The 11,645-nt window shown below is 43.3% G+C and overlaps 2 protein-coding genes across 4 annotated transcripts; both read right to left on the reverse strand.

The window, feature by feature from the left end:
• Positions 1-25: 25 nt before the first annotated feature.
• On the reverse strand, positions 26-5,133 carry zgc:163014 (uncharacterized protein LOC100038766 homolog). 2 transcript variants are annotated; one of them, XM_052086623.1, is made up of 13 exons: positions 4,997-5,133; positions 4,743-4,910; positions 4,543-4,648; positions 4,050-4,169; positions 3,865-3,957; positions 3,478-3,655; positions 3,264-3,392; positions 2,443-2,630; positions 2,164-2,360; positions 1,962-2,053; positions 1,811-1,865; positions 1,102-1,199; positions 26-523 (listed from the first exon to the last, which is right to left on the reverse strand). In XM_052086623.1, the coding sequence occupies exons 1-13, from the start codon at positions 5,056-5,058 to the stop codon at positions 297-299; spliced, it is 1,713 nt and encodes a 570-aa protein (XP_051942583.1). In that variant the 5' UTR covers positions 5,059-5,133; the 3' UTR covers positions 26-296. The 2 variants fall into 2 exon arrangements, with proteins under 2 accessions (XP_051942583.1, XP_051942582.1); XM_052086622.1 differs by having other exon boundaries at positions 3,865-3,978.
• Positions 5,134-6,327: 1,194 nt separating this feature from the next.
• tmed8 (transmembrane p24 trafficking protein 8) lies at positions 6,328-11,591 on the reverse strand. 2 transcript variants are annotated; one of them, XM_052086996.1, is made up of 6 exons: positions 11,404-11,591; positions 10,966-11,077; positions 8,943-9,024; positions 8,774-8,864; positions 7,514-7,807; positions 6,328-6,897 (listed from the first exon to the last, which is right to left on the reverse strand). In XM_052086996.1, the coding sequence occupies exons 2-6, from the start codon at positions 11,073-11,075 to the stop codon at positions 6,680-6,682; spliced, it is 795 nt and encodes a 264-aa protein (XP_051942956.1). In that variant the 5' UTR covers positions 11,076-11,077; positions 11,404-11,591; the 3' UTR covers positions 6,328-6,679. The 2 variants fall into 2 exon arrangements, with proteins under 2 accessions (XP_051942956.1, XP_051942957.1); XM_052086997.1 differs by lacking the exon at positions 11,404-11,591 and adding an exon at positions 11,226-11,340.
• Between the last annotated feature and the right edge of the window lie 54 nt (positions 11,592-11,645).

An 11,645-nucleotide genomic window follows, 5' to 3' on the forward strand; every position in this document is an offset into this window, starting at 1 on the left:
TAATTTGAAACAAGTGAACTCTTAGTTAGACAACGTGGACATTTATTAACATCATTATTACTTGGTCAGTTGACCACACGGCTACTATGCAAATGACTGATTTGTTATGCAAAGTGTGACATACCGCAGCATATCAGCTGCTTGGAGGAAGTATGGATAATTATGGTACGTCTGGCGCTAAAAGAGGACTCGCCTGCAAATGACGCATTATAGTCAAAGGCCATTTTGCAAACACAACAATAACACATTATAAAAACTTACTTTAGTGTCCTTTCGGATTAAAAAAAAAAAACTAATTATAAAGGAATCTCCACTGCACACTTAACCATATCATTGTAGAAAGTACCGGAGCAGTCTGAGCCACCAAACACAAGCAGTGTGCAGTGGACTTTGACAGATTCATCCTGCCTCTGTGTCAGTGAGTCTGCCGGAGTTGTTGATGAGGTTAAATGAATCATGCTGTGTCCAGCACGAGGCTTGAAACTCAACTCGGACGATGCCACGGAACTCCACAGGTTGGTGTCTGGTGGGGGAAGTGAAACAGTGGATTTGAATTTGAAACGTTTGTACAGTGGAAACTCTGAAATTGAGTGACATGTACAAGTTTATGCCTCTGAAGTGGACACGCTGCATCAGTCTTTTCTTTTGCCGAATGTGTTTTTTGTGACACAAAAAGTAGCTGACTCATTAAGAATGTATTGTAATCAGAAAAGAATGTGGAGAGAAATTATGTGACGGAGGCAGACACATTCAATGCAGTAAACCTGTGGTGGTTTCGCTATGCATCAGGATACATACTACTTAAAAGTGGTTCCTTTGCTTTAGTAGTGTGACGATTAAAAGTATTGCCCAAAAAAAAAAAAAAAAAGGAGAGTTGATCTGCAACGCATAGCACTTTCATTAAACAAATTATTACCGGTAACTATTTTTTAACACTTGGTGATGTTAAAACATTTAAGACCTATGAGTGTGACCGTTGTAGACTATATCTTGGAAGAAACACCGTTTCCAAATCTGAAAAATAACAGGCGGAGCAACGGCCTGGAACTCATGTTCAATTTAAGGTTGAAATGTATTTGGATGAATATATTTAGTATTTACCGGTATTGAAGACATGTACATCTCGCAAGGCTCCGATTGCGCTGCAGCCCCCACTCACTAAAATCCTGTTGTCGGAAACTGGGAGGGCAGCGTGAAACCTGTTCATGTAAACACAGGAAAGTGCTCTTTTAAATGCAAAGGTCCCATGCCAGATACCCTTAAATCATCTGTAGTTTTGTCTTGTTTACAAGGTCATTTGAAATGCTCAAGATGCACTTTTTTTCCAAGCCGATTTTGTTGGTCAAATATTCTGACCTTTTTTTTTTTCTCATACGGTCTTAGTAGCAGGAATTATCAGATATTTCCCGGTGCTCCCGACTAGATGATGCGATGATGCAGCATATTCGACACTGATTGGTTGTTGAGATGCAGCGGCACATGAATTTGGGTTTAGTGCGTGGGGTACTTGAATAACAATTAGCAGAACTAAGTCACGACGACGGAAAATTCTGATCAGCTGGTTTTGCATGACTTTGCATTTCAAAGGCTGTAGCATGCAAAGGGACAAACCACATGGATGTCAATCTTTAATCAAGGTGCAGACTTATTTTCAGCTGGGCATAAAACAGTCGAAAAATGGGTTTTGATGGCACAAGACCTTTAAAACACAAGTAGCCCAAAATGTGAAATGATTACCGGTAAATTATGCAGACTGTATACAGTATCTGCAGGAATAACTGTCCTCAAGGTCATGGATAGCTGTACTCACCCTCGAGGCACTGGTGGCATGTTCCCATACTTCACAGCTGTGTACTCCATAAAACCTTCACCCAAGAAAGGAAAGGAAAGGATGGGAAAGGGGGAGGCATCATCTGTGTAAACTTCAACAAAAAGCACAGTTATTGAATTTGTATTCTTACCCAGGTCAAGGATATGGAGGTCATTTAGATATGTGGCAGTTTTCCGACCACCAAATATGATCAGCTTGTGTGACAGAAGTGTGATCGAGTGGCTTTTGCACAAAATATAAGACATGGAAAAAAAATTAACACTTGGGGGGGGGGGGGGGGATAATGATAACAAAAAGAATTAGCTCTGTAGTGAATGGCAGTGGACACTGACCCAAAGCGAGGCAGAGGTTTGTCTCCCTCCACTATGGGCTTATACCACAGTTGAAACTCTGGGTTGAAGATGTAAAGAGCATTACTGCATGTCTTTTCTCCAGAAGACTGACTTGCATGAACCCCACCAAAGACAAAAAGCTCCTTCTTGTAAAAAACAGCAGAGTGATACGCCAAGGTGGGAACATTCCCTTTAGTCTAAATGGAATAGAGACAAAACGGATATGTTTTTTTTTTAATCAAATTACTTCCAACAAGTTTAAATGTGACAAAAACCCACTGTGACAAGCTTCCACCTCCAGGTCAGAGTATTAAGGATGTACAACTCGCTGTTGCGCTGGCCCTCCGTCAGTCCACCATAAACATAGACGGCCTTCGATTCGGGGTCATAAGTCGCAGAGTTCCCCCTGGTGCAAGGAGGCGCAGGTCCGCACGTGGAGGAGCTCATTGGGTACCAGAAATCATGGTCTGCAAAAGAAGGAAAAGGGGTAATGGGGGGGGGGGGGGGGACACAAATAAAGGCGAAAAGTGGATTTTCATTTACATTCAGCAGACCACCGAGTACTGACCCCCATCCATTCATTTATCATCTTCCACTTATCCCGACCCAGACTTGCCTCCCCCCCAGCCACTTTGTCAACCTCTTCCATAAAAATCAAGGCCAGCAGAGAGACTTTGTCTCACTAACATGTCCTCGGTCTTACTTGAGATGTGGCCAACACACTTCTTAAGAGAGGCGTGCAGGAAACAAACCCAGATGCCACCTCATCTGGCTCCTCTCAATGCGCTGAGCCTCTCAGCCCATCTCTGACAGAGAGCGTGATGATGGCCATACAACCAGAAATGGAACAATGGAGGAACGCTGCACATACATCTGACCCGACTGCCTTTTCCTATTATTATGCTCATCCTTCAAAAGTGCCCTGAAGGCTGATGAATATACGAACAAGATCATGCAAAGGCACCTTCTCCAAATTCTGAAATGACCGTGACAAAGACCGAATTTTATGACTCAGCATAACAATCGATGCCGAAAGAACAGAAGTCAATTAGAGTGTGCATTTGTGTCTCGACTCAAATGCAACGCTGGGTGGTACTGACCTAACTCCAGCTTCCATAAGGAGTCCTTACAGGTTTTCTGATCCGAAGTTTCTCCACCAATAAGAATGGCAGTGTCTGGGTCGCTGAGGCACATCGTGTGGCTCCATCGATTTGACGGACACGCTGAAACTATAGCAGATCCATGTCAAAAGCAGATTCACCTTTGTTGATGTCATTTTAAAGAAGTCACCGTACTTTGATCTAGGTTTCTGACCTTCTCTATCCTTTGTTTTTATCTGCTCAGTCAGTTCTTCCTGGCTGTTCATTCGGGAAAGCCTCATTCTCTTGGGAGTCAAAGCTTGGTCATCGCCCTCAACGGAACGGTCCCTATCCTCGGTGCTCCACGTTACACGGCCTCTTTTGCCGATTACAGTCCGTTTAGGGGTCTCATCCTTTCAAAGGAAGGGACATCCTCTCAACAATGATATCATTATGCTTTTAGGTCGTCAAGACAGGGGTACATTTGACTCTCTCAAACAATACAGAAAACGTTTGAAAATAAGAGTTGGTTTGATTCGCAACACGGGACTGTAACGCAAAAAAAAAAAAGAAAAAAAGATGCAACTCAGACATACATGTTGACTGAAAGCAGTTCTCTTACCGTAGGCCAAAGTGAAAGTTTACTTTCCATGGCTGAAGTGCTGGTTTCCACTTTATTAGCCTGGATATCACCATAGCAAACACTGTTGGCAAGCTGTGAAGAGTTGAGGGTTCCCTTCCAAGAAAGATGCATATGAATTGGACTGAAGCGACACACGTGAACAGACTTCAAGCCTGTCGTCTCACCGTGGTCTCTGCAACACTTAGCTGGGAAGTGCATGAGAGATCTCCGGCACTGAGCTGCTCTGGGAACAGACATTTCCTCTGGGCCAGTGGAGTACTGCTGCTTAAGATGCTGCCTTGCTCCTGGAACCGTTTCAGGGAGACATTAACAATGGGGGGAAATGAGAGTACTTTTTTGTAGAAGGGAGTGACAGCAGAGAAGAAAAGACATGACACGTCCCGGATTAAAATCTGGAGAGGCCGATAGGTTTGGGGGGGAAGCTGCCAGGCAATGCTGCCCTATATTTGCTCCATTTCTCCACTAACAAGTACAAAACTCTCTTTTAAAAATGAGAAATAGCATGCGGGAGCATCCAGCAGCTCTTTGCTGTTTCCTAATGAAGTGGCCAAACCAATGACCTCTGCACCGGATCCAACGACAGGCCTTAAAGAGCAAAGCTAGCTACCAGCCTAGCTGGCCCCGACTGTCCACCACTTAAATATATAAATCAAGTACCTGTCCACACACTGTGAGCAATATCTTGCCATAAACTCCTCTCCTGCCCTTTTGTTCCGCCACCGCCAGGATATCAGGACTCCAGCCGCCCTCAAACGTCAAGCACCTGCAAGAGAAGAGGCGAGCGCCCACTCACGTGACCTCCTACCCACCCACCCACGCAGTGAGGTTAAAAAAAACACCCCTTGTCCCATACGTACTTGATTTGAGACGAGATTGTGCCAATGTTTTGAGGCCGCACGTCAGCGTCGACCACGACTTGCGCGGAGATGGTCTCGTCCCGACCCCAGTCGCCCAGACCGAAGATCACCAGTTGTTTGGGCAGAGGCAGCGGGACGTGGACGTGGAAGCATCCTCGGTTTGATTTGCTGCACAACGCGTAACGACACCAACATTCCTCGAATCGCTTCCGATCAAAATAACGGACTTTTGCTTATAGTACTTGTTAACATACCTGATAAACTGTCGCGGCGCGTCACGCAGGGACCAAAGGACATAAAAGTTGAGCTTTCCCATCTCTTTTTTTAAGACTCAAAACTCCTCATGAACGTTATGTTTCAAACGCTTAATGTGTTCGCGGCTCATTTAACAGGTGGACTCCTGTCGTCAGTGTCGCGGCCTGATTGGCTGAGAACACGGAAGCAACGAAAGGGTTACAGGTGTGACCTTCTATTTCTGATGATGTACGCCTACTGTGCATTTAATACCACAATGATGGGAAAACAATTATATGCCCTCCCTTGTTTCTTCAGTTTATTTTACATGTCTGTTACAAGCACATTTGTTTGGACAAATATAATGACAAAATAAACAAAAATAGGTTTATCTGTGATGCTTCCATTTATTTTGGGTATGAATGTACGGTGTATTCATTTTGGTAGGCACATTTTAATTATTTATCTTCAGTATGTTTGATTTTTCATGATTAATGATCTAAGTAAGTTTCACTTCTCCTTTTCAGACTTGCAATACATTTTCATTTGTTGTACAGTATACGCCTTCTGATGAAGCAGTATCAGGAGGGTTGGGTGACGCCCACTCTACCACTGATCCTTGACTGCATGTTTGAAATTGAATCAAGCTGCTTTATGCAGTCTCATCGATAGTACTTTGGATAAGGTAAATCCACTAAAACATGGGTAAACCTGGCCCTGTGGGGGTAGCTGAAAATAAACAGAGGTTTCATCAGGATCCTGGTAACGGTTACATCACTCCCCTAATGCCACATTTAATAGAGCCACAGGAGACTTTTTCTAATTGTGGAGCACATACTGTAAGGCTCTTGCGAACCACAATGCCTGGAACATTTCAAGTCAGATTATGCTTTCAAGTGCAGTTTTGCAGTCTTTGCACTTTTCACAATGTCCACACAGCAAATAAGACTTTTTTTTATTTTATTGTGGAATATAAATTTTCAGGAGCATCATAACTTATAAGATACAGAACAAACTCACGCAAAAAAAGGGAAGCTTTAAAGCACGTAAAATGAGATAAGGTAGTTTGAAATGCATCGGAACACAACTATCTAACACAGAGCATACACAGTGAATTTCACTCACATATAGACCTGTGCACAAACTACAGTACATATAGATGAAACACTACGACTGCAAATTAAAACCAGGGACGGAGCAAATGTAAATATTGAATCACTATTACATAATAAGAGCTTTATGTGATAACGAGCGGCTCCAATCCTGTTATAAAAAAAGAAACACACACACACTATCTGCCATTGCCTGCTTCCGTACATTCTTCATTTATGTCCCCTACTGACACACAACGCATTATAACAGATCTTTAATTGAGGTGCAGTGAAAAAGAAACTACAAATAATAGCAAGTTATACACGCCTTGAGAGCACTTAAGAACACCGAGCAAGTAGATGCTGCGTAGATCTTCCCTGATAACCGCTACTTAACAGATGTCACAGTATATGTTTAAGATCAGATTGTTTAACGGCACGGCTGCAAATGAAAGACTTCTTCAGATTTGACATTGGCAACACAAGCTGAGTGGTAAAAAATAGATATCCCTATATGTAACCTCTTTATTTGTACTTTAGATCATTTAAAATAGCTCTAATAAGAGTAATTTCCTTCTTTCAATCATACATTCATAAAGATTTGGCATTTTTTTAGGCACTGTAATAAACTCTGTAGTAAAGTGTTTTATTTCGCCAGAGAGAGTAGGAGTTGTCGAATTTGAAGAGGTAAGTGCCTTCGCCTGGGAAGTCGTGGCTGCCGCCGTTGACGCTCAAGTGGCTGTCCTGGCGGTACACGGGAATGAGCTCGACCAGGTTGGAGTTGCTTTGTGCTTTGGAGCCCTTCTCCACATCTCCATTGGTGACCGGGCCTGCAATGCAAATAAACACACAGACATAAACCACAAAGCTACTGGACGACCATATAGGTTCACACACGAAATACAGAAAGAGAGAAAAAACAATGACACCAATATCATTCTTTTTCAACCTTTTCCCACCATAAATCAAAGCAAACGTTAAAAACAATCTGAAATAATGTGGTTGTCCTCATATAAATGGGGCATATCTGCGTTCAGAATTAACCAATCACATTTAAATGCATGTTGAATCGGGACACACCTGCCACTATTTAAAGTGTGCTTGACTATGCCCCATGAATTCTAGATGTAGAACTGTTCACAATTCCTTCTACCTTGTCCAAGGCGCAAGTTCCATCTGAAGAAAAATTGGCCCAAAGTATGATCACAGGCGCTGTTAATGGTGGCCATTGAACATGAGTTTGAGTGGGACTGGTTGATTCTGAACACAGAAGCATCCATAGTTGGAAGACTGTGGATGCAACCACATTATCTCAGTTGTTTGGTTGGATTTGGCCTCTCGAAACGTTTGTATTGATTTCACCAAAACACAAAGCCGAGCATTTGAACAGCGCCGCGTTCATTTTTTTCTCTCTCCACTCTATTGCGTGCTTTTACAACTGCTGACCTTCCGGCTCCTCCTCTTCATCTTCATCATCACTCGATTCACTGATGTGCACGGTGATGGCCCGACTCGTGACGGGAGTCCAGTCGAAATAGATGCCAAAGCCAATATCGTAGCCATCTGTGGCAAACTCCCAGCACACCTTCTTGGCTTCTGGCACGGTGGGCACATGCACGGTCATGATGTCGCCTCGGTAAACCGTCACCATGCTGTCCTTCTCCGTTCGAAGCTTGGCCTTGAGCTCTTTGAGGGCGGCAGATGTCCATGTCGACGGGGGCTTCAGGGGTGGCGTCTCAGCTGCAGCGAGAGCAGGAAATAACAGCGGTATGTTGATAATTATTTCAGAGGATGTGTGAAGAATCATTTATTCATTCCCTACCAACCCGCTTTCAAGGACAGGGAATGAGCCAGCTTGGAAATAGTGAAAATATGCAAATTGGACAGCCATTGTATTTGCACTGGAAAAACAAAAATACATATAATTATGTCTGTCCATGTTGTGATGTGTCGCTGTATTTATACTACGCATGTTTCCGAGGCACAACATTCATCGTGGGATACTTTTCAAGGGTGCATTGTGGGATACGTTGAGGGCACTGAAGGGGATAACCTCTACATTCCAACAGTACTGCAAAGGGAATAGTGCATAAGGAGTGATTTTGAACACAGCCCCAGTGCTAAATGGAAATAAAATATGACCATATAGTATCACTGAAAGTCTGCATCACCGGTCTGACAAGCAATTTGTATGCACTTTTTTTCTCTGGTGATCACATATCAATAGTTGTTCAACGCATGTATTCGACTAATTTTCTTAATTAGGTAATCAGCCGTAAATTTTAAGACGTGTGCATTTTACAAAAATAAAGCATTGTGCCCATTCACATTGTGAGTCTTGCGCGACAGTTTTCAAGAGATTTTTGCACCACAACTCATGAATTGGTTTCCGAACGAAAACCAAACAACATCCCAGAAACAGAAAAGAGACTTTCTCAACTGGCAACAATGCATCGGTTTGTCGAGTGACCGTTGATTGTTCACTCCTTTGTAACGTGCATTATGGAAAACATTGAAGGAGGGCACTACATCGGGAACTGCCTGTACTGACTACACATTTGAATAGCACAACAAAATGGACACTAGGTACGAAAGGACACCATAACGTGAATACCGAGTGATTCTTAACGCCAGCCAAAGACGCATTCTCCTGCGTGAACCTACGCCCCGCATAGAACAAAACATCAATCATGATGACATACAAACCTTTCATCTCAGCGGAGAGCGGAGGGCTCTCTGCGCCGTTCTTCTCACCCTGATCCCCTGAGGCGTGCACAGCGGGGCCCTCAACATTAGCCTCCAAATACAAAAACAAGACATTTATAGCAGGAATACTGAATCAATATGCACTTCAGCAACATGCACATCAACTCACCTCTTCACACTGCTCAGATGCATCCATATGAGCTTGTTTTGGCGACTGGGTCAGGTTTGCGGAGAGGTCCGTGTTTTGGAGCCTGAAGTAAACAAATAACACGTTGTTCTTGTATGAAATCAACACATTATGGCTCTTTTTTTAGGGCTGGACGAGTACCTATACCAAATATTGTATAATTGTTCAAAAGCAAGTTGTGATTTTTTTCCCTAAACAGTTTTAAAGGTCACAAATAGTTTTTCTTCCTTTCATGATCCAAACCCTCACGAGGGTCGCATGTGTGATGGAGCCAGTTTTGAACATGGTCAAAATCTCTTCAAAATTCAAGAAAAACTGTTTGAGACCATTGCAAATTGTAATTGAACGTCTTTGAGAGCGTTCCTAACCTTGAACGAACTCTGAAGATAAAACAACATTCGCCATGCGCACACACACTTGCAAACCTTCACTGCTCAGTGAGATGCGGCTTTTAGAACTATTTAGACCACATGTGTCAAATTCAAGGCCTGGGGGCCAGATTTAGCCCGCCATCTCATTTAATGTGACCCGCAAAGCAAACAAAAATTACCCCAAGATTACCCAAATTGCAAATAGTCTTCACTTTTGAAAACACTCAGATATCGCAAGCATTCTTTGTTACTAATTACCCTTTGAAAAAATGTTGATGAAACATGTTTTACTGGCTTTCAAAATATTTTATCTATCAATTTGTTGTGTATATGTGACAAGGTGAAACATACTTTTATGAGGGTTCACAGTCATAATGGTAATGGGTCCTCTGAGGAAAACCATAACCACGATGTGGCCCGTGACAGAAATTAATTGGACATCCCAGATTTAGTCTTAATTTAATAAAAAAAAGAACATGCTAATTCCACACATGAAGGCTGTTGCTTGGATTTGAAACCCCAACATCAGAACTGTGTAACCGATGTGCTAATTACTTGCCTGGCAGTAACCTCCTTGTAATCTAATACAGTGATTCCTAAATCAAGTCACGTACAACTTTACTGTGAAATGCGCTGTATGTGCAACATACAACACAGATGAAATTTCTTCCCTCTCAACCAGACAACAAGACAACAGGAAGAGCAGCTGCGGGTGCCCGCTCCGCCATCAAAAGAACAGTTAAGATAAAATGACAAAATAATACAACACAACACATAAGACACAGACAGTCGTGCAATCTGAACCACTTTTCCTGCATACACGTTGTTGTTTGAAGCAGTTATAGATGAAAGAGGAGCGAGTGCTGGTATACGCGTGCTTCTGAGAAGGCGCACCCACCAAGCACAGATTTTTTGACGAATGTCGTGACCACAAATGCTGAAAACAATCCACATCGGGTCCACACGACGTAGCAACACCATGTGACAAAACAAAAGACAAAAAAACAACAACAACAAAAAACACAAGGCTCTTGAAGAGCACTTGCCAACGGCTGCCTACTTGGGCGCCATCTTGGGGAAATAATAATACTAAGTAAGGTGCTATTGCGCACTATTGTGCCATGACAGATCATCTGAGGTGCTATGGGAAATAATCCTTCCATCCATCAATTATCTGAAACAGCTTTTTCTCTCAAGGGTCACTGGCGTGCTGGAGCCTATCCCAGCTGCCTTTGGCCATTCGATGGGATGGGCACAAGGTACACAAAACCTGTGTATCCACCTGTTGCCATTCATACAACCCAATAAAAGCCTTTCTGCTAGGATGAGCTTTGCGTGCAATTAAACAGGCCAACATTTCATGCAAAGCAAGTCATTTTGTATCAAAACTGACATCAGTATTCAGATTTTTTGGTAGATAGTTTTGGGCTGGTGCGCTCTGACATTTTCTAATGTAAAAATGGTGCCTTGGCTCAACAAAGGTTGGTCAAATGAAACCAAGTGTGGCTTTGCCATAGTTCACAGTTGAGGACCAAGGAACACAAGTGAACTCAGTGACAATAAAACGGATGCAAAATGATAAACATTTTACAGTATCTAATAACAACACTAAACGCTCCAAGGGAGTCGCTCACCTGTCGGTCGGGTCGCTGTCGCAATGTTTGGATGTTACTCCTGGGAAAGACGAGAAAGACAGCGATGACAGCCGCGACTGCAGCTCTGATGTGTCTTCCAACCTCTCCATGGCTATCAACACAAGACAAACATCACAGAGTGCGTGGCTCACCAAGATGAAGCACCGCCCCACCGGATGACAGGGAGGGCCAAGTAAAAAGGCAGCGCGAACCGGACACTGTCAAATAACAGCTGTTTTGCTTAACATTGTTCGACATACGTATTTGACGAGCGAACCAAGCAGCCACACAATTCTGTCGTCCCAAAATGTTTTTTTTTTCCCCACGGTGTTAGCTTAGCGCACGTTATGACGTAACGGAGGGAAAAGGGGGGGGGGGGGGGTAGGGGGTGTAGGTGAGTCTTAGCTGCAGCTGGACTGCATTAAAAGGGGTTCTTACCACGGTGCAACGCCGAAAACAGAAGCGTGATGTCGTCGGATGATTTGAATCTCAACTCAGGCAACCGTGAAATAGACTTTCATGTCACTCCAGTCATGTAACGGATCGGATGGAAATTTAGAAACTTCCGTGTGTTTCCGTGAAAGTAGCACGGCAAAAGGCTGTGCAGTTTTACGCCTCCTCTCGCGAGATTTGGGGGATTGCTCAACCTACACTGTGCCTGAATGTTTAGGATTTTGGTT

Source organism: Hippocampus zosterae, chromosome 14 (assembly GCF_025434085.1).
Source record: "Hippocampus zosterae strain Florida chromosome 14, ASM2543408v3, whole genome shotgun sequence".
In the NCBI taxonomy this organism is placed as follows: Eukaryota; Metazoa; Chordata; class Actinopteri; order Syngnathiformes; family Syngnathidae; genus Hippocampus; species Hippocampus zosterae.